Raw genomic sequence first — 26,779 nt, 5'->3', positions numbered from 1 at the left:
ACTGCATGAATGGCCGATCTATATCATTTATCCTACAAGTTGTTTTAAAACGTGTCTAGATCTTCAAGCGAGTTGATTATACGTTTCTAACCGAGCTGTAAGATAAATGGCATGTAACGGACAGGAATATAGTATTTATAAGTATATGTATTCGATACTATATATGCTAAAACCACTTGTCCAACTCAAAATTATTTACTGCGTCACAGAGAAATCAATTTTAGGTTAACCTACACGTCACAGCGTAAGCGATTTTTTTTTCAATGTATGGTATGTAGCGACCATCTAAAACAGTCAGTCGTATGACTTTAAACTCATGCCAGTGTTATCAAATGTTCTCACCTACGAGTATGTAAGACGTGTTTTTAACCTCTAAATTTACACTGAAATTATTGTACCAACTGGCAATACCAGGTCAGGTTTTATGTGCACATTCAGAATAAGCTGTCCATGACAGACTGGCAATACCAGTACGGTCTGGTTTATGTCATGTGACACATTTGAGAGCGGGTCAACATGCTCTAAAATCAACTCGCCCCAGTGTAGCCAATCATTGGGGCGAGTTGATACCTTGGGGCAAATTTGTTTTGGCAAATATGGGGCGAACTGACCAGCTGGAATTCATTGGCTGTGCCATGTCGTTTACTAAATATTATTCTTCCAATTATAACTGTGACTACATGATAAATATATTATTAAAAACATACAAAAAATTAAATTTATATTAGAGCTATAACAGTATTTAACGATCAGCAAAGTGTTATATTACAAAGAGGCTAGCCAGTAGGAATAATAATTTTTGACGCGCCGCTCGTCACGTGATTTTACAAACATAACAGGCAAGATGGCGGATTCTGGAGCTGGTGAGGGATCGCAAAGTTATAAAGTGTTCTTTTTGCAATATATATGCACGTAATAATGAACCAATCTGGTTTTCTAGATATATTTAATATTTTTTACTTGCTTGATATGACAGCCTGCATAAGAATATGATAACTTAAGTATAAAAGTTATCATTGGTAAAAAGAAAACAAAATGCCAACTACAACAAAAACTAAATTTGAAAGTAAAAATACCCAAGTTTACACGATAAAACAAAAGCATGTTTGTGCGAGATAGCTCATTATTTTATATACTACTACTATTTTAACTGCTATTTACAACCATAAACACACTGGTAATAGTGCATGCTTCCTCGGACAGCAAATGCAGATTCATACATACATGACCATGTGTATTTTTGTTTCATTACCATTTAACAATGAAGATTTAACACACAAATAGGAAAGAGTTTGACCCATACCTCTCGGTATAATATCCGCCCGGTCCCCTCCATTATTTTTAGTTAGGGTTAGGGGTTAGGGTTAGGGGTAGGGGTATGGGGTTGGGGTTAGGGGAGGGGGGGGACAGGGCGGATATTTTTCCGCACATGTGCATTGTAGTCATGCCATAACAACATTGTTATTTTATTTAGTGAAGTGTTGCTCTTTTACATCCTTTAATTGGTTTATCTCAAATGTCAAAAGCCTCTAATGTGCTGAATGGTTGTTATTTTGTAATTGCACTGAAATCAATCCTATGTGGGGGAAAAAAAGGTGCATAGCTTTCTAACAATATGTCACCAGCAAAAAAATTATTCACTTAAACATGATTTCATTTGAATTAAAAAGAGCACTATTTTAGATTTAAAAAAATTGGTACATGTATGAAAAAAGAACTCAAGCACAGGTACACACTCTGTCCCAACAATCAAAGTTTGGTAACTTGCAACAGATATAAAAACCTAATTTAGTCACTTCAACTGACGGCAATAGTTTTTATCCGTCAGCAAAATGCTATTAGTAAAGTCCTTGACCGAAGCCGTTGTTAAGTTTGAGCCCTGTGTTTTGGTTTGTTAACAGCTTGTGTAATTGAAAATTGATCAATTGCTGCAAGTCAATTACAGCTGATGATTTATGATGAAATTCCAACCAATTCCCAACACTATTGTAATAGCACTTGTTGGTATAAAGTGCTCCTACTGGAATTCCCCTATTAGCTCAGTAGGTAGAGTCCCTGCTTTGAATCCCCTCAGTAGAGGTTGATATATCTGTTACATTTGAAGTTGATGTACATACATGTGTGTGTTCTTACCACAAGAATACACTTAAAACCATCTGCTGCCATCACTGTCTAAAGACAATTTATGTGGAAAGATTAATCCAGTGCAGTGAAGTCTTCATGCTTTCAACATGGTCACATATTACTGCTCAGTAAACATCTAGATAGTAATAAATTCCTGTCATCTGATCACTACTGAAATTATAATCTGTATGCATAGCTGACACATTCATTGTTTGGTTATATCATTTTAAAGTTAATTACTCAAAATGTCTTGATAAATTTCTTGATAAATCTCAGGGCAATGTGCCATTGATCCAGGGTTAACATGGCACTGTGGTGAAATAATTAAAAGACTATTGAGACAGAGTGCCGTGCTAAAACAGGGTAGGGATAACTCATGTATATCATATATACTAGTATGTAAAGAATCATGTAAATGTCGTCTGGTTACCTTAGATTTAGAACAATTGTCCTCTGCTGTCTAACACTTTTTTAAATCCTGAAATGTATGTAACTAGTTTCTGCCATCCCCCCCCCCCCCCATTTATTTTTAGCTTTTTGTAAACAATACATTATGTAATCAGAGATCGATTGTTAATACACGGTTTTTCTATATTTTATGGGTGTTTGGCTAGAAAAACTTCAGATACAGATGTTGCATTAATTTGAGAACATAAATTCATAATTGCAGATTCTACAAATCGTGAAGAGGAAAATGAAGATGGAAATAGAGATAATTCTTCTAAGGTTTGTCAATTTTAAATAACTTTCGATACACATTGTCATTTAATCAATTAATACCATACTATACTCTTCAAAAAAAGAAACTTGACATTGGTAAAAATAATGCTATTGCATTATTTTTACAGAATCAAAGACATCGTAAAGACAATCAAGTAAGTGAGCGAATGATGATGCAAAAACACTATAAAACATGTTTGATTCGCATAAACATAGCCATAGTCTCTTTACTGAAACGCAAAAGCCGGACCCTCTGTTGGTGGGGCATAAAAGGTCAAATCGGCAGTGTTTCAAACAGACTGCATTATGGGCAGGTAACAACACCACTCAAAGTGTTAATGACAGGCCAAGGTCAAATCGTCCCAGAGTAACCACTGCCGCTCAATATCGATATGTCCAGGTGTGTCATCTTCGAAATCAAACCACAACAGCAATAACCACAGCTGAGGGAGGCAGAAATTTTCCCTAGAAGACCAGTGCAACGTAACGTTTTGACCCCATGTCACTTAGCGGAGTGTCTGCTGTGTTGCCAGCAGAGGGTGAAATGGACACGTGCCAGGTGGATGACTGTTTTGTTCTCAGATGAGTCTCATTTTCTCCTGTCACGTGCTGATGGATGCACACATTTCTATAGACATTGAGGGGAACATTATGCTTCAAACTGCATGCAACAAGTTGACTGTTTTGGTGGTGGCAGTGTCATGGTGTGGGCAGGAATCCATCATGGTGGTAGGACAGTACTTGTGCATGTGGCTGGTGCACTGACAGGCATCAGATATTGAGAAGATGGAATGTTTCAGCATGTTGCACGTGTTAGTCAGTAGTTTCTGCAGCGCAACAACGTCCAGACATTACCTTGGCCTGCCAGTTCACCAGATTTAAACCCAATAGAACATCTATGGGATGCACTGGATCAGCATGTGCGCCGGAGGAATCCACCACCCCAGACACTTCCACAACTTCTTACGGCACTGCAGCATGAGTGGCAGAACATTCCACGTGCTGTGCAACATTTGATTACTTCCATGCATTGCTGTTGTCAAGCTGTCATCAGAGCTCGTGGTGGTCATAACCGATATTGACATTTTGCCCACCCCTATGTCACACATATGCCGTTGTACATGTTTACGGTGGATTCCCAGAGATACTGTTTCGGACATGTACAGAGTAATCACCTTCCCATGGCGTCTTATCTTTGGTTGCTTGTATCATGTCTGCCATTTTTTTTTTTAATTGAACTTTGAAAATCAATGTCATGTTTCTTTTTTTAAAGAGTATATTAACAGGAAAAGACTGAGGTCTGTTGGTAGAATTATATACCCTTTCTCTGATGGGTGTTTTCCCCTTCCAACCAGTGTTCCATAACTGGTTTATATCAAACAAGCCTGGAAATAAGTGACAGTCGAGGCAATAAATGTTGTACCCAAAATACATACCGTATTTTCCGGCTTATTACACGCACTGGTGTATAAACCGCACCCCTTGTTTTTAGACCAAGTTCCGACCTTTGTTCGTACATAAACCGCACCTTTAAATAAGCCGCAGTTAAAATAAAGCCACAATTTTAATTACAGATAATTATTGTTTGTATTTAATAATAATAAAGAGATCCATTCTCCCTTAAATTCAAACAATAAATAATTGTTGATTGTGTTGCTTTCAGTTTCATTTCACCTAATGGGAAAGTTTCGTAAACAAAACACCGTTGGCATTGACAAACCTCGCTACTTTTAAGTAAATGTGAACAAGAACTTGATAATGCTAATTTCGTAATCTTGCATTAGTTGCAAAGAAAACAAATATACATGATAATATTTTATTTGTCTCAGTATGATTACAAAGCGTGAACCACAAAAAAAAGGGTACAAATGAAAATTACTACTAGATCTAGTCACTTGATTGCAAAACACGCGTTTCTGTGTAACCTAACTAGCGTGCCGTGTGCAAAAATTACATATTCAAACGAGGTCGGGTCAAGCTGGAGTGGTAGTGAACCGAAACTAAGCACACTCCTATCAATCGTTTACAGTTTCAACATAGTTTTATAACTATATATATATATATTTGCCGAAAATTATATATGTATAATTACATGTAATAAACAAAATACATTACAACAATGTTATGCTCTGTATAAATTAGCGGCCTAATTAGATTGGAAATGTCGACATTTAATACAAACATTTCAGGTACTCCGATTATGTGATTTTATTTCGCAAGCTTCGTACTAAACTTAAATTTTGATATATTAATTAAAAACATTACAAACAGGTTAGAAACAGTGGCGTTAAAGATATTAAGAAACTTTTGATGTCCTTGTTAAGGTCCGGCTTTTGCTATTGGCCATAAATGGCCATGACATTGTAATTGTATCACGTGACACGTGACATTGTTTAGGCTGCCACTGGCTTTTTATCTGCAGTATCGAACATGCAAGTTGAGTGTGTTTACTACAAAGTATAACAACACTACTTTGTATAATATGAGGAAAGATACTTCATTTTAGAACATCTGACAAACACATCTGATGCACTACTAACAATAAATGTTACAGAAATCAAACTAAGAAAGTTCGCGGACGAGTCCATTTTTGAAACTAAGTATAACAATACACAAGTGATTTATTGTTTCTAGCCTGACTAGACTATTAATAAAGAGCCATTCCATTGTAATACTTCAGTCCCAGTCATTTGGTATGCCATATTATTATTATGAGAATGAAACAAAAAAAGTTCTGGTTTATATGCACAGCGGTTACCGTAAAATTCATAAATAAACCGCACCGTTTTATAAACCGCACCTAGCAATTCACAGTAAAAAAGTAGCGGCTTATATGCCAAAAAATACGGTACTGTAGAACATGAAAGTTTTGCGAACAACAAAATATTGCGAACAACTAATTATCGCAGTACTTTATCCACGCAATAATATAGCGACTTTACTTACAAATAAAACAACCAATTTTTTTAAATTGATTTATTGTATTATCAATATATCATTCAGTGAACAAATCTAAACAGCAATCATTGTCAATTACCTTGTGTAATTAACAAACTACACTAAGGTTTCACACCACAGCAAGCAGACCTGATAATCGCCAGCTTTGCGTAACAGTTTCTTTGTCTTTCGATAACTGGTCAATGCATGCCACAATCCACCCGGCGTGAAACGGTTTGATCAAACTGAATCTTAAGTCTAACAGGCTTATTGGTGTTTTCTTTTATGTTCTTGGCCACAATGTCAGCATGCCATTCCATAAATTTTCACTTTATTCCTAATTTAAAATCTGCGTTCACTGATAAATCCATGGGCTGGAGCTGACTGGTGCAACACAACATGCCACACACGGCGTGTAACAGTAAGCACTGTTCAACACTGACACAAATTGTTTGCTTTTGAAGAGAGTTTTTATTTTTATTATCTGTACCTGCTAAGGTCACAATACTTTATGTGTAAGCTACATCTGATGTCGCAATACTTTCTACAAACAGTTTGGGCTGCTGTTGGCATATCGCAATACATTCATGACGCAATACATAATGGATAGATCTACAGTATATGCCCCAAATTATCACTCCCACAGTCCTCTACATTGTAACTGATTTGGTCATATATGTGACATTTCTTTTTCATTTGGCAACTAAAACATTTCATACTATCTATATAAAAATAGAAGTAGGTGCCATCTGGCTCCTAGATGAAAAAGTTAATGTAGAGGGCTGGCCTAAATTAAGTACAAATAATGAAACATGCTGACCTCAAAATATTTCACCTCAAAACCACTGAAATGTTTGTTACTTTGAATTACGTTAAAATAACTTGAAATACATTTCTGGATATTGACAACTGTCCAGCAGCTGATAATGACAGTACTGAACTAAAACAACCTTCTTGTGCTCAGAAAAGACAAAACGGCCCTAAGTAGTGAGATCTAAATCCCTGACAAAGTTACTATTTGTGGTTATTTTGTCCGACACAATGAAGTAATTCTGTGTTGAAGTAGTTTGATGCAGTATGTTTTAAAATGCATACCAGTATTTAAAATCAATTTTGACCGTATCATACAGCATGCACATGCTTATAATAGGAAGTTTACCCAGAAAAGCGTGATGTGTTCCGAATGGCTCCAACAATCAACACAAATTTACCCTTCTAAACTGAACAGTGAACAAATGATCTAGTGCCATTGTGTTTATTTAAGTTGCATCTCTAAAACCGCATGATCCCACAGGTAGTGGTCATTATTTACATTAGCCAATTTGACCGGCACATTACTAGTGTGATATGCACATTTCTGTCAGTCTATATTTATCAACAACAGTACCTTAGATTGTGTTGCATTCTGACGAATGTCAATTAAGCAATAAAAATTAAATGGAAACATGTAATATTGGTTTTAAAATAACTAAAGAACATATTATTTAATAAGTTTATTTGGAGTTTTGTTATTATAAAGTTATTTTAGTTTTGAATGTGATTGGAATTTGTTGAATATTTCATAGGCCTCATCGCAGTCTTGAAGCTTAGTTTCCATTTTTGTTAACGGATGAAATTTTCAACTTTGCTTCAAGGAAAGCAGCATCAGCATGTCAGACGACAATTCAACTTGTTTGATTATGAACAAAACATTATTTCAACATTTGGTGACAGGCATCAATTTATTTCCATGCCTGTCAGACTGGTATGTGTGTATATACATTTTTTTAATGTATCTAATAACTGATTCTTAATAAATCATTGTGCTCTAGTGATGTCATTAAACAAAACAAACAAACGTTTGATACATTTTCACTTGTTTTTAGGTGTCAACCACATCAGAGGTTACTGCAGCAGCCAACGGTAACTATATTTATATCTTGTTTGTCATATATTTTGAACATGCAACATAGAAGAAGACTTTTTAATGCAGTATATTGTGTAACTTTATCTATGATAGGGTGGGACGTAGCCCAGTGGTAAAGCGTTCGCTTGATGTGTGGTCGGTTTGGGATTGATCCCCGTCAGTGCTATTTCTCACTCCATTCAGTGCATCACAAAGTTCTGGTACATCAGAGGCCGTGGTATGTGCTATCCTGTCTGGGATGGTGCATATAAAAGACTGTGAAGTGGCGACAGCAGGTTTCCTCTCTCAGTATCTGTGGTCCTTAACCATATGTCTGATGCCATATAACCGTAAATAAAATGTGTTGAGTGCATTTCCTTCCTTCCTGTATCTATGACAAATATGCACAGTTCAGCCCTTAAAAAAATAAGCTGTAATCATGGTAACAGATTAGTAAGGTTGTATTTGATATTTCTGTCGTAACCGAATTGATTAAATGATACCAGTTTTAAAATTTAAACTAGATGACAAAATAGCTTGCCATTAGAATGGAATGTACCAAACATTGTAATAAACCACATGACATTTAGTTGAATCGAGCATTCTGTTAATGCAGCAAATCTTATTTGTCCTGAACTATATAATCATGGCATGTGTTTGTATGAGGTTTAAAGCAATCTCAAAACATGATTTTTCAAATACACAGAAATTTGTAACAAATTGATGATTAGTAACAGTTGAAAATAGAGTGGCAACTACTATTTAAAGGGAGGGTAAACTCAAATAAGAGCCTTATGTGTTGGAAAGATGCATACCCGGACCACCAACACATACTGACACTTTAACAAATGAAAAACGCGTAATTTTAGAATTAATAAAAAAACATGATTATTCTAACTGGGGGTAGCCATTTTGTTTCGTTGCAGTGGTATAACTTGGGGCGAAGTGACGTCAGCTCTGTCCAACCCCTCTTGAGCACAGTGTAAACAAACGCTCTAATTTACGACAATGCGCTTCGCTTTCATCAACCTGACTTGTAAAACAACATAAATGACTTAATAGTATAATAAACTATTTAACTAAATATATTTCAATTTGCATCAATAGAACGAAATGGAGTTATAATATTTTTCTCTTTAAAAAAAAAACAAAGAAAAAATGCTTATCATTAGGCCTATTGGTAGGGTACGTTCGAGCAAAAATTACCACTCACGATACCCAAGTGATAATTTTATTTTCTTTGGGACTACGTAATTGGTCAGTTTGGTGATTTTAGATGGGAAAGTCTACTTAATCAAGGCTTTTACAGAATTACTTACAGTAATAAAGTGATAATGTCCATTACAATTTGAGGGGCGTCTGCGCGGCTAACAAACAATACCTTGTGATCTTAATAAAAGATGCACGTCTTTTTAGTGGGTCTAGACACAGTGTCTGGGGACCGTCTAAATATACATCTGCCAATTAGGAACCACAGGTACAGGCCACGGAAAGAAAAGACCAATTAACCAAGAACACACTCCGATTATTATTTCAGTATGTGGGTTAATTTATGTACAAAACAAGTATATATTATTTTTCAATACAAAATAAGCCACCATTGTCAAAGTGTTGAAATAACTGTATTATGTTGCCGGCTTACTGGGATGGATATTATTACAGAACATTGCGATGCATCTGCAAAAAATCTGGTATGTTTTGTTTCTTCATTTCGAAGACTAATTCCTGATGTGACACGTTAGGTATTACGTAACCACCAGCTCTCCAGAGGGCGTATTCACTGGGATGGTACAAAATGGCTGCGTTCGTTATTTATTAATCAACTATACGATTATACTTGTTGATATTAAACAATAATGTGCGTTATATATCGTTGAATATGCATACCTGGCCAAATGCCTTAATTGTCCCTTCTTTTAACATTTTAGAATTGTGTACCTATCTCTGAAATTTGCTTAGCAAATCATGACATGATACTGAACAAAATGTTCCCTGTGCAAAATTTTCAGTCAATAAATTTTAGTATGTTTGGTAGGACCCATTTAATTCCACGAGATAAAATCAATGTTAATGAATTCAAAATGATGTCAGTGAGAGTTGTCACCACTATATGAAATACAATAAACATACTTGAAAATATGGACAGTAAGTGAGGAAATGGTAAAAATCATGCATTGTGTAACCGATATGAGACTTGACCAATCATTGGCAATTTATTTCTATGACTGTTTTTTCCTTTTCCTTTTGGTTGAGGAGTTGAATATTGAACCTGTGATAGTACGAGACATGTGATTGTGTTATAGAAAAATATTAAGTTCGGGGGCTGACATTTCTGCTGGATACTTGTTCCAGCAAGTTGCAAATTCAGCCAGCCCGATTCAAAACCTGCTGGACCAAATATGACTTTGAAAACACAAAACAATTGCTGGTCTGATGGGACGACAGGTAAAAACTTTTCCGTCCCATGATGGTGTTGTCCGGTAAAAATCATTTGAGATGGCATTATTTCGACTTCTGATGTCATATACTGAGACTTTTTACATCAGACCTCTCTAGATCCAAGAATTTCACTCATGTTTTTTTTGTTCTTCAGTGTTTGCTTATTAATACGAATCTATAATTTCTGATAGCAAGTTCAAAGCAAGTCTGTTTTTGAATAATTATTACACACTACATGTTTAAAAAATTTCTGTTAAGTTTGCTGTTGCTATTTCAGACCAGACATCTCCAGCCTTGAATTCGACTGCCATATCTGGTACTTCCCCTTCCTCCACTAGCTCCGACAATCAGCAGAAAAATGATTCTTCAGTCATCCAGCCATCAAAACTGGGCTCACAGTTAAGACCCGGTTTCACAGGTACAGTAAGCCTCTCAGTTGTTATGCTAGGCAAAATCAGAATCAAGCCCTAATCTAGCGGGCGAAATGGACACAGTCTTTTTAATGCCGAAAGTTGGCACAAGTTGCTGAGTTAGCAGTAGTGAAAAGTCAAAATCACTGTAATATTTTGGACCTAATCTGATTTTAAAAACAAAATCACACGACAATCATCAAAACACAAACTTGTTTGGTACCATAGCTTACTTGTTACCTTGTCGATCTGTGTTTTTACTTATGCACAAAATTAACGCAGAACATGATGAAAAGTTTTATCAAACTTCCCAACTTTCTCCTGGGAAGGGAGAATTCACTTCTCAATTATGGATTTGAGCCTGCAGAATACAATGTAGGATAATTAAGCATACCATGCTGAAAGTCAACTGTATTATAAGTCCAAAATAGAATGCATATATATTTATTGTGTGTGTTAAAATTAAATTGAATACATGAAGGAACTAATGTGTCAAAAAAAAAAAAGGAAGAAAAAGGAGAAACTGACACTTTTATATTAACTTCCACATCCATCGTGGTTAGGCCATCGGTCTACAGGCTGGTAGGTACTGGGTTCGGATTCCAGTCGAGGCATGGGATTTTAAATCCAGATACCGACTCCAAACCCTGAGTGAGTGCTCCGCAAGGCTCAATAGTAGGTGTAAACCACTTGCACCGACCAATGATCCATAACTGGTTCAACAAAGGCCATGGTTTGTGCTATCCTTCCTGTGGGAAACGCAAATATAAGTTCCAGTGCTGCCTCTCATAAAAGAGTAGCCTATGTGGCGACAGTGGGTTTCCTCTAAAAAACAGTGTTAGAATGACCATATGTTTGACGTCCAATAGCCGATGTTAAGATAAAAAATCAGTGTGCTCTAGTGGCATCGTTAAATAAAACAAACTTTACTTTACATCCATAATTTAATAATACAGTAGATGTTTATAATGATACTTAGGTGGGAAATTAAAATTTGAACAATTAAAAAAAAAAAAAGTTCCCTTTCAGTTGGTGAATTATACAATTTTGTTTGCTTCTCCATGATTGTCAAGTATCATGCTCTCTGTTGTAACACTGGTTGAGGGAGTACATGCTTTTAATATTTTTCCTGATACTTATTTTTATTCTTTTTCTTTAAACTTATGCTCATGTGTATGTATTTGTGTGTGTGTGTTGGTATTCAGTATTTCTAGGTAGTGATAAGATTTTCATTTCTGTTCATCTTTTTAATATGCTTCTACTATACTACTTTTATAGTTTATATGTGTTTGTTGATATATCAAAGTATTGCCAGTCCTTTGAAATATCCAAGATTTTTATATTAAAAAAAACAACAATCAAATTTATCTTTTTTCAGCCTTTGGTGGTACAGGAACTAATTCAGGTTTGTAATTGGGTAATGTATAAATGATTGACAGACTCCAAGGTTTTAGAAATTCATTATGTATGAAAGACAAAATTATTAAAATTATAACATTTTCTAATACAAGCACTAATTTATTTTGGTTATTAAAGTATCATAATAATGTTTCTAGATTTTCGAAATTAATGCCAGATAATGAAAAGTTCTGGTTCTTTTTTTTTCTTTCTTTTTTAAATACAGTGAAACCCCTCTAAGCTTGGGCCCAAGTAAAATGTCCAGTTCAAGAGGTATTTGGTTTAAAGAGGTTAATTTCTGTATTGATTTTTAAAAAAGGACCGTAAAAAATGGCCTGGCTTTATGGGAAATCCGGTTTACAGAAGGTCCGATTTTGAGAGGTTTCACTGTAGTTTTATTAACCCCCAGAAATGGATATAATGGTAGTGTCATGGTTCTGGTTCTTGATTTCTTTGTAACATTTTATACTTAATACATAAATATTTTAGTTTCTGTAGGACATATCTCCTGCATCTTTGCTTGAGTAATTTTCGTCTAAGGGAATATTTATTTGGTGTATTTTTTTCTCTGTGTCAAATCATCATGTTTTTTAAAAATTGTTATTGGCAGGTACTTTTTCCAGTAACCCTTTTGGTCCTCAGCCTACATTAAAGAATGATGTTGTATCAACAGCAAATCAGCATCCACAAGTTTCAGAAGGTTTGTTGGTATATGCAATATGTAATAGATACCCCCACTACAATCCTTTGTACGTTTAATAATACATATATTTAGATTACACAAAATTATGCAACCGTGTACATTTTTCAGATTTCATTCTTATAAGGCTACGTTAAAAGTTTAATTGATCAAATAACATGCACAGAAATTTGCACCAAAACTGAAAAATTAAAACATGTTTTCACAATTTACATAATAATGGAGTTGCCTAATGCCAACTGGTGCATACAGTGATATCTAAAAAATATGCTTAGTTGTTTAATTACGTGTGAGAAGCATACTTCACAAAGTTGGTTGTAATCCTCAACACATGATTTAATACTGTTTGTTTTATAGTGTCAACCATTAAACAGAATTAAGGTAAATAATGACAGTCATTTCACATGTGATTTACTTTTAGCTATACTTGGCATTTTCTTTCTCTCTTTTTTTTTTTCAGGTCAGGTTACAGCAACCCATTTCAAAAATATTAATTAAATGTTTTTTGAACTAATGTACTTAATTAATTTTAATTAACTTACTTTTTTGTTTGTTCATCCTTTTGTGTTATAAAGAAGTTAATCTTTATGTATTAATATAAAAAATATATTACTCAGAATTGGATAGAATTTTACTCTTCGTTTTTATTTAAGGTGCTGGACTGATAGCTCCAAGTCGGTTTTCTGCTAATCCGTTTTTATCACAACAGTCGGACAGCCAAGTTTCATCTCAGAGTGACCCAGATTCTGATCCATGCAGTGAGTCTGATAAAAATTTAAATTGCTAAAATATTTTTGATAACTTGGTTCTTTTTAGTACAACATCTCTTTTCTCATTGTAACGTTATTGCTTTAAAATAAACATTGTAGCTCTATATATTGTTTTAAAGATTATAATATGGTGCACAAAATTAAAGAACATTGCCAAATCTTTGTTGTATTAGATTGTAAGTATAGTTTTTATTTAAATTAATAAGACTAATTATAATAATTTAGTATTGTATGTTTTACTAATTATAAGCATTTACAATTAACTCTGTTTTTAAGGTGGGAAAGATGACAGCAAAGTGAAATTTCTATTTCGTCCATCAAGACTAGCAGACCAAGTAGAGGCTTTGAAAAAGAATGGTATGATTTGATGCTGTTGTACTTAGGCATGTTTAATATCTCCAAGGAATATATATATTTTTTTTTAATTACTTTTTTTTTAATATATCACTTACCACAAAGTTGAACAGTTTTTCAACTGGTACAAATCTGAATACAAATCCATACAAAGTTCACACTTTTTTTTTAGTCCTTGGTTAATATAGATGTTGTGCCACTGCATTGTTTTGCTTGCAGCCATTTTATTTAAAGAAGATTCCCATTGGTCAAGAGATTTGACCTTTGAAAGGCTTGGGTTCTATTTTTAGCAGGTATGATGTGAATTACATGTTGTAAATGTTGGCTATAAGAAATCATGTTGGTGGTGCCTTTTATTATCAAAAAAATATTAAAATAAATTAAGCAGGGCTCACCCCTGTGCATTTCAAAATTAGCCATTTGCTAATTTTTATACAAATTGGCTACAACATTTAATCTTTGGCTAATAAAACATTCCTTAAAGGAATGCTAAAGCAAGGCTTTTGGACTGGTATGCATATTCAACGATACATAATGCACATTATTGCTCAATATCAACAAGTATAATCGTATAATTAATTAATAAAACGGTTAAATGTGACGGCTATTATATATAACGGGCGCAGCCATTTTGTGCTATCCCAGTGAATACACCCTCTGGCGAGCTGGTAGTTATGTAATACCTAACGTGTCACATCAGGAATTGGTCATCGAACTGAAGAAACAAACCATACCCGATTTTTGCGGATGCATCGCAATGTTCTGTAATAATATACATCCCAGTAACACAGCAACGTGTATATGTGGTTTATTTTTCAATACATAATAAACCACCATTGTCAAAGTGTTGAAATAACTTATATTTTGTATATAAATTAACCCAAAACCCAAATAATAGTCGGAGTGTTTTCTTGGTTAATTGGTGTTTTCTTTCCGTGGCCTGTACCTGTGGTTCTTGATTTGCAGGTGTATCTTTAGACGGTCCCTAGACACTGTCTAGACACACTAAAAAGACGTGCCTCTTTTATTAAGATCACAGGGTATTGTGTGATAACCTCAAATCGTAATGGACTTTACCAGCCGTTCTGTTTTATTTTACTGTAAGTAATTTTGTAAAACCCTTGATTAAGTAGACTCTCCCATCTAAAATCACAAAACTAACTAATTATGTAGTCCAAAATAAAATAAAATTACCACTTGGGTATCATGAGTGGTCGTTTTTACTTGAACATATCCTACCAATAGGCCTAATAATATGCATTTTTTCTTTGGATTTTTTAAAAGAAAAGAAATACTGTAACTCCATTTCATTATATTGATGCAAATTGAAATATATTTAGTTAAATAGTTTATTATACTATCAAGTCATTTATGTTGTTTTACAAGTCAGGTTGATGAAAGCGAAGCACCTTGTAAATTAGAGCGTTTGTTTACACTGTGCATAATAGAGAAGTTGGACCTGAGCTGACGTCACTTCGCCCCAAGCTATACCACCGGACATCACAAAAACGAAACAAAATGGCTGCCCCCAGTTAGCAGGAATAATCATGGTTTTTTATTAATTCTAAAATTACGTGTTTTTCATTTATTAAAGTGTCAGTATGTGTTGGTGGTCCGGGTATGCATCTTTCCAACACATAAGGCTCTTGTTGGAGTTTAGTCTACCTTTAAATTAACAAATTGTTAATAATTTTTAATGAAATTCTCTACATATGAATAAGAAAATTGGCTAAACCAAAAAATTTCCCATTGTGAGCCCTGCTTAAGGTTTGTGTGTGTGTGTGTAAATTGCCATTGTCTTTTACATTTTGATGCACGTCAGTATTTTTATTTCCACCGTTTAGAAGCAAGTTCGGCATCAGTTCCTCCTCCATCAATACTTCGGCCTGCCACTCTTCCTGATCCCCGTCAACAGCCTGAACAAGGTAATTTCAGTTTTTAAATTGTCATACGATTGGCCCATTAAAACTTAAGTAGCTTTCTGGTAGGTAAAGAAATTTGCAAATAAATATACTAATGTTTGTTTAGGTTTTAGTTTTCACTTTTTATTAGTCACCACAGAGTTATGGCTCTTGAACTTTAGAGATACAAAAAAAATTTTTCAGCCTGGTAAATTGGCAGGGGACATGTACTGCTTTAGCAGTATTCTTAGAATCTTGTTAATTATTACATTTATCTTGATCTAATTTATAAAGTAATGAAAATGTAATGTAGTTCAGATGTTACTTTGGATATTTAAATTACATCATAAAGCTCAACTGTTAAACTCTATAATAACACATGTAAAAAGTTTTTTTCTTGATTGGAGATTTCTACGGCATATTGTTTAAGAATTAAGTTAGTTCTATTACTTACCTGTTTTTAATATTTTACATCATTGTTTTTTGTTTTACCAGTAACCACCTATCAACTGGAGAGAAATAATTTTAGTATGATTTTCACTTTAGAGATAATTTAAATGTGGTTTGTAAATGCAATATATTAAAGATGTGTTAAGTTTTGTAGTTATTTAATTCTACCGTAAATAAACCAGAGGTTTGTTTAGGAGGTCAAGCAATCATGTGTCATAAGACTGAATTTTATATGAATGTGATAGGATAATTCAGTTAAATGGGGTTTTATTTTGTATTAGTATTTTTTAATTATTATATTTTATCGTATTGTGTATTATCCCCAGAAATGTTGGTGATGCCGGGTTGTGGAGCTCTGGTTTATCACCGACATCATTCATCTTCTTTTGTTTCTTTTTTCAATATGGGAGAATTCAATGCTAAGTGAGTTTCATAAACCGTTTTATTTCCGATACAGAAGTTCAGAAGACAAACAAACATACATTCATTCAACAGGGCTAGCTTTGCCACTTGCCAAATTTACCAGTTATGAATTTTAAACCCAACTGGCAAATTTTGTATTAATTTGGCGAAATAATTTAATGTTAAAATTGCTGAAAAGATAATGCTATGGTTCTTGCAATTTTTGAAGGTTAATATATAATTTGGCAAAATATTCTTCTGCACACCCAGAGCTAGCCATAATTCATACCCCATCCATTGTTAACAAAAACTTGCCCACCTGAACACACTTCAGCTTAATAGACATGTAATAAAATGTTTCTAAATCTTGTGTCTAGATAAAACCTCAAACTCCACTGATGTGATGCCATCAAAGAGTGAAGCTAATGGCAATCCCGTGTCGAATGCTTCAAGTGCTGACGATCTGAGTGAAGTGAGCTCCACCAATCAGCAGGACAGTAGCAGACTGTCTAGAATAGCAGAAGCTGCACCCGTAACGGAGAAAGTTATCTCCAATGGATACAGCAGGTTCATTGAATGTCTTTTAGTTACTGTTTAACCCAGATATTTGATACAGAATTATACAACATGGACAATATTTAATGGAACTTAATAAAACAAATTCAGCAGTTTGCTTAATATAACAAATTCATACCAAAAAAAATATAATATATATACAATCCAGTAATAATCACATACATGAAAAAAAGAAGAGTTTTATACCTAAAACAAATTGCCAGTAACTCTCTTACATTTTAATATTTCATTATAAATTTATTATAAATTAAAACATTAATTTAAAGAGTTGCAATAGAATAATGTCTCTACATAGTTATATTAACTAACAGTGTTAATAAAAATTTTTTAACAGGACAGGTCTAGCATAAAGCTTAAAGGGACATTCCCGAGTTTGCTGCATTGTAAGATGTTTTCGACTAATAAAATATTTCTACGATTAAACTTGAATAGTGAATATATTCTCTTGTTTAGAATATCCCTGTCTGTATATTCAATGTGTGTCTGAGCGTCTTAATATTTGTAAGAAGCCCAAACTAGATTTTGTCTTCAAATAATTTCATACGTACGAAAAAAGAATATTTTAGGAAATAAAATGGAATTTAACCTAGTACAAATATTACAACTATCAGAAACACGTTTAATATACAGACACTGGTATTTTACGCAAAAAAATATATTTGATAGGTAATTACAATCGTTAAAAAGCCTCTGTTAGTCGATAACATCTTAGAAATTGCAGCAAACTCAGTAATGTCCCTTAATAGTCAATGCTATTATCAATGGTGATGATTAACAGAGTCCTAATTATTATTATTTATTTATTTATTTCACAGCCAAGTTGATTCCACATCCACTGGTGCAACATCAAACAATGACAATATTTTCTGCCAAAGTTTGACAAGTCGTGTCACGGTTAGTATTTCATAAAAATAAGTCACTGTTAAAACTGGAACCGAGTTCTAATATTTTAGATTTTTAAAAAGTATTTTTTATCATGATTATTAACTAGTTTGTGCTGGGGGTTTTAAATGTTAAATTTCTTGCTCAATTTTGAACACTGATAATAATTCTGGTTGATATTTAAAATTTTGATTATTATTTTTTCCCATAACGATAGATGCTAATTTGGTCTCTTTTCAGGAAAATGGGTACTATTGGCAGCATAATAAACGTTATATAATTTAAACAGTAAAAATAGTGAAAGCCAAACGTGAACTACTGGTAATTTACTTGGCTTCCTTTGACATCTACGCCACCCCCCCCCCACCCCCCACCCCTAGTTTAGAAGTCTCCACAGATTGAGAACCTCTTAATTTTCTTTGAACAACATTTTATATCACTGATTGTTAACTACATTTTCAGAGTTTTGCGGCTGCACAGATGACGAGTAATGACACTGCAGCTGGGGCAAGGGGATTCACATTTGGTCAGAATTTGACCGACAGAGTTGTCTTTTCACACTCTTCAGTGGAGGAGGCAGAAAAAAACAGTGATGGTGATGACCGGGATTCATCAGGTAACATAGTCTTCCACTTTTGCATGCATTTCAGTTCAGTTTGTTCGTATGCCAGAGTAAATTCTGTATATTTATACATCATTGTCACTGCCATTTTTATATCCGTCGGTTTGTCTGTCCAACATATTTTTGGTGTATTGCTTTTATCATGTAGAGTTATAGATTGAGGTTGACTTATCTGTCGATTTGCCCATTTTTGACATAGTTATGACCCTTCAACTTAAGAGATGAAAATTTGTTTTAGGGGACATGTATTGCTTTAGCAGTACTCTGAGAATGCTTTTTTTCTTTCATTTAAAAAAAAAAAAAAGTACAATTTTTACTTGGTAATTGACATGTTAAAAATCGATAAACCTGGCTCTTTCATCTAGCTTATTTATTGTTTTACATTCTTTGTTCAAATTAATGTTCCAATAATCTTCCTGTTGACACAACCAGCTTTAAAATTACAATCTCAAGCATGCCATGCATTAAAAATGGGCAATTCAGTTTAATTTTCTTCCCATTATGGACCATTTTTAAAAAATTTGTTATCTTCTTTTACTGATCTAGGTGACCAGTATTAAAGATGGCTGGTATTATTATTTAATTGTGTTTTGTGTTGTGTAGATGCTGAAAATGCTAACCGAACACTGGAGGAGTCGGCGAGAGAGTACCAAGCCAAGCACGGGCTGAAACCTGACCTGAAAGAAGTGGAGATTGTAACAGGGGAGGAGGAAGAATCCAATGTTCTTCAGGTAAAGTAGGCAAATTGATTAATCAATCATCAGCGATATTGTTCAGGTACAGTAGAGCAAATTGATTAATCAGTCATCGGCTATATTGTTCTTCAGGTAAGGTAGAGCAAATTGATTAATCAATCATCGACTGTATTGTTCTTCAGGTAAAGACCCTGGCTATTGTTTCAGTTCCTCCGCCACGCTAATATTTATATCAAGTGGCAGTAGTGGTGTTGGTAGTGATGTAAAGATCGATTATGAAATCCATTATCAAATGTAATTGGAAAATATTTACTGTAATGTTACATTATCTACATTTTACTCACTGAATCTAGCATTGGTGAGAGCGATTATTGTCCACATGTTCCCAGTTTCAACTTTTACAAACTGATCTTACCAGTGTCCATTGTTATGTCCATAAACATTTAAGACATGTCTGAAACAAATGTTTCAGTAGAAAGGCATTGCATTATTGTTATGTCTTGGTTTGGTTTCAGGTGTGTTGTAAGTTATTTCTGTTCGACGGTGACAAACAAGTTTGGGTGGAAAAAGGTCGGGGAACTCTTAGACTGAACGACACTTCGCCTGAAGACACGGCGGAAGCTTTCAATTCCAGACTCAGTAAGTTGTAGGAGATTTCTAACACGTCTTCACGTTAGTGCTTTCATCCTGTCATTGAGAAACTGGACTAATATCTGCATTTCTTTTCATCAGAAATATTATATTCATTTTTAATGTTAGAATATTTGTGTTTAATCTGTGATGTATTTGATTTGAAAATCTTTGGTAAAATGATGTGTTTTAGCTGAACAAAATATGGGCCCATTAACCAAATATTTCTTTGTCTGGCTCTTTGGAAAATATATTGTATATGTTTTGGAACTGAACATTATCATATCTGACAACTTGGTGAATACTAGCTTCAACCTTGTGAATAGAAAACATAATTACTAGAATCTTGAGTGGTTGTTTTGTCAGGGTGTAATCTTTGTTTTCCAATATTGTTTAATGTGTTGTTGTTGTTGTGATTTCAGTCATGAGAACACAGGGCAGTCTTCGTCTAATACTCAATACAAAGATCTGGCCGGGGATGACCGTGGAGCGAGCTAGTCAGAAGAGTGTCCGAATCACAGCCACAGATGGAGTTGATGGAATTAAAGTTTTCTTAATAACGGTAAGTTTATTGAAGTTGTTTTGTAAATAACAACTAAAGCATTCCCAGACTATTGTTTAAATTAATTAAGTTGAATCCTTTGTCAAAAAAACATGTTTTCTATTTGATAGTTCAATGTATTGTCATTTGTCTGTTATAGCATTTTTACCGACTTGGCAAAATGATCCCAGTAGGTTGAAAATGATTGTATCTGCTAGTCACTATGTTATTATCATTTTACAAAAAGTTGATTGTTGCCTTTATTAATAAAAATACCATGCTTAGATTGTTTCCCATTAACAAAAGTTTGCAAGAAATTTGTATAACAGTACACATTTTTAAACCAGACTGCTGATTGAATGAGTCAAACTTCCTTTTTGTGCCATGTAATGTTATCTAGGGGTATGGGACATATCACTTACTGTATAAACTTACTCTTGGTATGCTGTTGCACTCGGAACTATCAGCTGTCATTCAAAACATCAAATGTGAGCCACAACCATGAGTACATTTATGTGGTAACTTTGAGATATTTTGTATATGTACATTTCCAATAAAACATTAGTTACTTGAAAAAAATAATATATATATATATATATATATTTGTTTGATGGTGATTATAAAGATGTAATTTGTGGCTAACTTAAACATCAGTAATTGGAATCAATAATTCCTTTTAAGTAAATACTATACCTTGATTTTTCTTTTCTTTTCTTCAGTCAAATCCAAAAGATAGTGAAACTATTTTGCGTGCAATTGACTGGCGGATACAGCAGCTAAAATTAGCTGAGGAAAAAGAACAATTTGCAAAAGAAGAAAGGGTTTCCGAGAAGAGAAAAGCAGACTCAACAGATGCCGAATCACCAAAGAAAAAACAGTAAGTACTTGTTTTTTTATGGTTTATTACTTGCTTTAGTACACAGTCTGCTTTCCCCCAAAACTATATTGCTTATAATTTTTCTGTAGTATTCTCTGTCAGTGAAGATAATGTTAGTAGTATAGTACATTAAATACTCCATGATTGGTGTATAAAAATTGAAAACTCATTTAACGTCTGAAAGGTTTTTGTCTTAGATTCTTCACCATGTCACACTGTTACTGTTTAATAAATGGCCATTAACTAAGCATTGTGCCTTTGTGTTCGAACATTTAAACAAAAATTATCTTTCATTTGCATATCAGGTTTTTGTTGACAACATCATCTGTTGCATATAGGTATGTTACGTTTTAGCATCTAACTCTATAATTTTACAAACCATATGATCTTGATTAATGAAACAGTGATCATGGTTGCACATGTAGACATCAAATAGCTATGTTTTAAAATATGCTGAGGTGTTAATCTAACAAATATTCCATTCCGTTCTATATTGCCCACTAATAGAAGTGGATCTGTTTTTTTGACAGAAAAATATCTCTTCAGTCCGAAGGAGTGACGCCGGCTGTTCGCCGCGAGGAGTCCGACAGCAGTGTTCAAGACCCAGAGACAGAAGGTCAGTCTTGACCCGGGCCTGGCCAGACGTTGTCCCATGCACAGCTGAATTAAAAAAAATTCTCATGTGCAATGTGATGCCTGGTGGCTAAATTTGACTTGTATCACATCTAAATGGTTTAAAACGATCCGAGCGTAGAGGACAGTAATCGCTGCATTATTACTCGTAGTGGACTGAGCTTTTAAACAATTTTGTCTGGGATTTCGTAAAGCAGTGGGACATTCTTGTTTATTATACAAATGTGGACCGATGTGGTACTTGTCACACAATTAATTTTTTATTTTTTTTAAAATAAAGAATGGAATAATGCATTTGTTTTTGACCTTTGCATATCCTTCTGTATTTACCATGATTTGAACAAAGTTGAACTGCCAATTTTTGAAAAAAATCTTTGTTGAAATCGCTAATCTGTTATTTTAAATATTAATGGTGTATAGTTTTTTTATTATTATTTTTTTTTGCTACAGCTATTGTAGCACCCTTGTCTATATGTTTGTGGCATCTGTTAATGATCTATGCTTTTCCCCATTATACATATTTGGCATTATTAATATGTTTTTGCAATTCAAAAATCTATCTGCTGATTTCAAAGTGTTTTTCAAGTTATGACATATCAGTTTCTTTGCTGTAAAAGTTTAATCATTTGACTTACAAACTTGTATGAAATGTTACCACCTACCAATACATCCTCCTGTTCAGCAACAAATAATTGTTCTCAAATTGGTTTTTATCAGAATTGTCACTTCTTTTTGTTTGAAGTTGATTATCTGCAGATCCTGCACAGAAATAAATTTCAGCTGCAAGTATTTATTGCTTAAGGTTACGGACAAAAGTGTTGAATTAATTTCAAATATTATCATAAACTGAAATGCCCATTTGATGTATGGATGCTAATAATTGAACTATTTATATGTACTTATGTTATACAGCATCAGATTCTTCATTTGTTTGTTTTAAGCACCCAGTTTTTTGTCATCAATTTCTTTTTTTTTTTAAAGAAAATGTTTTTGTTTTTTTAATGTATTGTAGATGTGCATGTAACAACATATTGACATTAAATCAAATGGGTCTCGATTTGTGCAATCTGATTTTAGATCTAGCATCAAACCAGCTTTTTGAGCAGTAAGTTTAGTTTATATGTGTTTTTTGTTTGTTTTGTTTTGTTTTTTCAAATACTAAAATTGTTGTAGTAGAACACTGAATGAAAGTAAACTGTTTTTCTGATTTCAGCATCCTGTGAAAGTTTTTCATCCTCGTTTACAGTAAAATCGGAATCAGACTGATTATAAATAAGACTAATATTGTTCATGTCATGTTTGGGATCACTCTCATAGCATCATCATTGTTTGTACAGATTCTTTACCACGCGGGTGGCAAGGAGATGCATCATCCTTTTGTCCAGTCGGTGACAACAACAACCTTGACATTAAACTCTGATGGTTGTTGAGATTTCTTCAACTGGTCGTGGTCACACAAAGAATTTTTTCATGTGATATCATTATTCATGAATATATTATGAACATAAGACTGAAGATTTGAAGCACATGGAGCTAATTGGGGTTTTTCTTTTTTTTTACTGTTTCCTCTCTTTTTTTTTCTTTTTTTTAAATATGTATGACAAATGGCAGAAGTGATTTAATTTTTCTTAAGTCACATTTGTAGCTATCTGTATTTCAGTCGTTTTTGTTTCAAATGTCTGAACAGTTTTGCTGATCCCTTACTTATTCATATTGTGCCCAATGTTTTAATGTAATTGCATTAAACTTTCATACTGATGTTACCTGCTATAAATGTTCACATTGTGATCAGTTGTTGGAATGTCTATCTTTATGCATCATTATAATTGTGTGCTTGTAATTTTACCAATGATCAAAGTGGATGGCCAGTTCTATGAGGAGCTTTTGTCTTTTAGCTTAGCTATGAAAATTATATAAGTAAGTTTAATGATAATACATAAGATACAATTACATTTACCTGTCATTTGAATGGGATATCATTTTGGCATGTCTGTATGTAAGTAATCCTTATAAAGACTGAAAACATTTGATTAATTTTGTTTCGATTTTAACAATATTTTATATATGCTCCATCTTAAACAGAATGCACTATTGTGGAATTTATTAAGTTGTTGAGCTATCAATGTATGGTACTGAAGTTTGTGACATATATATTCAGTTTAAGATTTATCTGAGAACTTTTATTTGTAAATTTGTATGGAGCCACATCCCATCACCTGAGACTATTGGTATTTAGGTATGTGTCACTTTTATTCTACCATGGCCTTGTATTGTCATATCGGACGTCTTGTATTAAGTAGCTGCCTTGCTGTAGTGGTCCATGTCACCCTCCCTTTTCATTAACTACCTCAGGATAGTAGTTGAAACCAATGTTGGAGTACATCTAGTCCATGATTGAAGAGTATAGTGCACAGTATTTTATGCAGACTGTGGTTCTATTTGAGTGTCGGTTACACAACTTTAAATTAACACGAACCACTAATTGGTTACATTTAAAAATAAAAAGTTACAAACTTCAGGATGTTGAGAACTTTATTCAGTGTGCAAATATAATTTGTGTAACTGAACAATCAGAAATATGGTTAAAGACTACACAGATAAAGAGAGTATACCTGCTGTCATCCCTCCGTGGGCTACTCTCTTCGATAGCAACAAGATATTTTATATATGCACCATCCCACAGACAGGATGCTATATACCAGGGCCTTTGTTACACCAGTTGTGGAGGACTGGCTAGATAGAGAAAATAGCCCATTGGGCCCACTGACGGGGATCACTGACGGGGATCAATCTCAGTTTCTCAGTGTAGTGGTCATAGCCATTGCGGAAAATATACAGACGACCTTGTGCTAACGATGTGGACGTTTTGTGGTGTTACCTGCAAACCATTGGACAGTGGATGTTTGGATGTTGGTATGCTGTAGGTAACCTTGAAACTAAATTACCTTGTTGGTGACTTACGTTTCATGTAAAAGGGAACTCTGTCTAACAACCAAGATACTGAAGGTCAAGGAACGTGGGTACATTTCATTCGTGCGTCATTAAATAAAACATTTCCTTCATTGTGGTTGCCATTACAACAATTTGTTCCAAGAAACTGATGTACTTTTTGTGTTATTTGGCATACTGTATGAAAGACTTGTCTGAATATTGACATTCTGGCATGTATAGTGTCAGCTTTTGGCCAAGAGGAGGTAACTTCCATCAAATTTGTTTTAAAAACTATATTGCAACATTTTTTTTAAATGACATTTTTACCATTTTTCTCTTCTGTTAATAATCCATTACATAAAATACCACAACCTTAGCATCCATGGATTTCATTATGAATGAGACTAAGAAAATAACTATTAAATTTAAGTCTCAAAATGTATGTGAACCAATAATGGCCAGCATTTGAACATATTGGCCTTACAGGAGGAGGAGAGAAATGCAACACACTGTGCCTAGACAGATTATCATGCTTTTATGTAAAGTTTTTGCAAACGTGCATTTTGCTCGTTACTCGTTGACCCCACCCCCAACCCTCAAATAATTTGGTTTTATTTTGAGAAAACCTAATAGGCAAAATTTCCTTTAGGTGATCATAGTGCATTTATTTTATTTTTATGTTTAATTAAGTCAAATGCAGACCCAAAAAAATGGAAAAAAAATGTGGATAAACACCTGCATCTATTGTAGGTTATTAAATATACACAACTATTTAGGAAAGTTGTATGACCAAGAGATATATACTTGTAAATTCGGCCTGTTGTGTTTACCACTTTATTCTAAGTACTTGTGTACATTTATTACAGTAACCTTTATTGTAAATGTTTTAAGGAAATTCATTTGCATTCAATAGGTTATAAAATTATAAAATTAAATCTATACCAGAATTCACTAAAGTTGTCTTTTATTATTATTCACTAGTTGAATTAATTTTGTGAAGCGAATTAATTGTGAGTTTAATTTGTGTATTGTAGGATTATCAAGGTCCTATATTTTCCCCCAGTTGCCATTGTCCATAGACACTCAGTATTAATGTCTCAGTTTCTTCTTTTCTTGTTTAAAACTGTTCATATCTTTTAAATGGCAAACAGAATTTGGTAGTGAGAGTGTTAATAAACAGCTATTGGTGTTTTTAATTATATATGTTGTGGATACATGTACTTGACGGTTGGTGAGGGTTTTTTTAACACTTCGATTTTAAAAAATAAGAACAAAAATAGTTAATGTAAATCTTCAGTATTTAATTTCAGAATATTTTACTTCTAATGATAATTTGTTTACACCAGTATTGTACTTAAAACTCATGCTTAAATGAACTGATCTCTATCAAAGATTTTTTTTTTTTAATATCCCAATAGCAGTCTCTTTTTAGGATGGTAACAGAATTTGAAACGTTACTGTAGCTTACAATTTTTTATTTAAAAATACAACAGAATTTTGAAACAGTATATATTTTTAAAATCTGTTCTATTTGGGTTAAGATAAACTTTGAACTTGGATACTTGTTGCATTATCACATATTTGTTTTGTCCCAATTCTATTACACAAGACTCATAATCAAAAGCTGTCATTTAAATTGTTGATAAATTGGTTTTCATTTTCAGTGTGAAAGCTGTTATTAACTTTGGGTCCCCCCCCAATGTGCTTTTTGAAGAGCTCTGATCTATCATGTAATGTAAAACAGCTGTAACATTGTGTAGTTTAGTGTCATGCTGAATGTTACAACAGTGTGTGCTCTTAACAAATGTGCATGAAAGTGTGGTATGATGTGCAGACATACTGTGTACATGTACACATGCCAGAACTTGTTAAAAGATTTAAAAAATAAACCATTATTTCATA

General features: G+C 33.7%; 1 protein-coding gene across 1 annotated transcript; it reads left to right on the top strand.

The window, feature by feature from the left end:
* Nucleotides 1-599: 599 nt before the first annotated feature.
* Nucleotides 600-26,779, top strand: LOC121375819 (ran-binding protein 3-like). Its single transcript, XM_041503477.1, has 18 exons — nucleotides 600-863; nucleotides 2,795-2,850; nucleotides 7,647-7,683; nucleotides 10,383-10,523; nucleotides 11,894-11,920; nucleotides 12,524-12,613; nucleotides 13,267-13,371; nucleotides 13,660-13,740; nucleotides 15,582-15,662; nucleotides 16,868-17,057; nucleotides 17,882-17,960; nucleotides 18,411-18,564; nucleotides 19,174-19,301; nucleotides 19,781-19,904; nucleotides 20,318-20,457; nucleotides 21,156-21,313; nucleotides 21,844-21,929; nucleotides 23,160-26,779. Exons 1-18 carry the CDS (start codon nucleotides 845-847, stop codon nucleotides 23,210-23,212), a joined length of 1,749 nt encoding a protein of 582 aa, XP_041359411.1. The 5' UTR covers nucleotides 600-844; the 3' UTR covers nucleotides 23,213-26,779.

This window comes from Gigantopelta aegis, chromosome 6 (genome assembly GCF_016097555.1).
Source record: "Gigantopelta aegis isolate Gae_Host chromosome 6, Gae_host_genome, whole genome shotgun sequence".
Classification (NCBI taxonomy): Eukaryota; Metazoa; Mollusca; class Gastropoda; order Neomphalida; family Peltospiridae; genus Gigantopelta; species Gigantopelta aegis.
Note: the sequence above shows the minus strand (reverse complement) of the source record. Positions and strands in the feature narration are given on the sequence as shown.

What these genes read in the sequence shown, in the direction of transcription:
- LOC121375819 (XM_041503477.1), top strand. An exon ending in TTAAAGTTTTCTTAATAACG is followed by an intron (nt 20,458 to 21,155) that starts GTAAGTTTATTG and finishes TCTTTTCTTCAG; the next exon opens with TCAAATCCAAAAGATAGTGA. An exon ending in TCAAGACCCAGAGACAGAAG is followed by an intron (nt 21,930 to 23,159) that starts GTCAGTCTTGAC and finishes TTCTGATTTCAG; the next exon opens with CATCCTGTGAAAGTTTTTCA.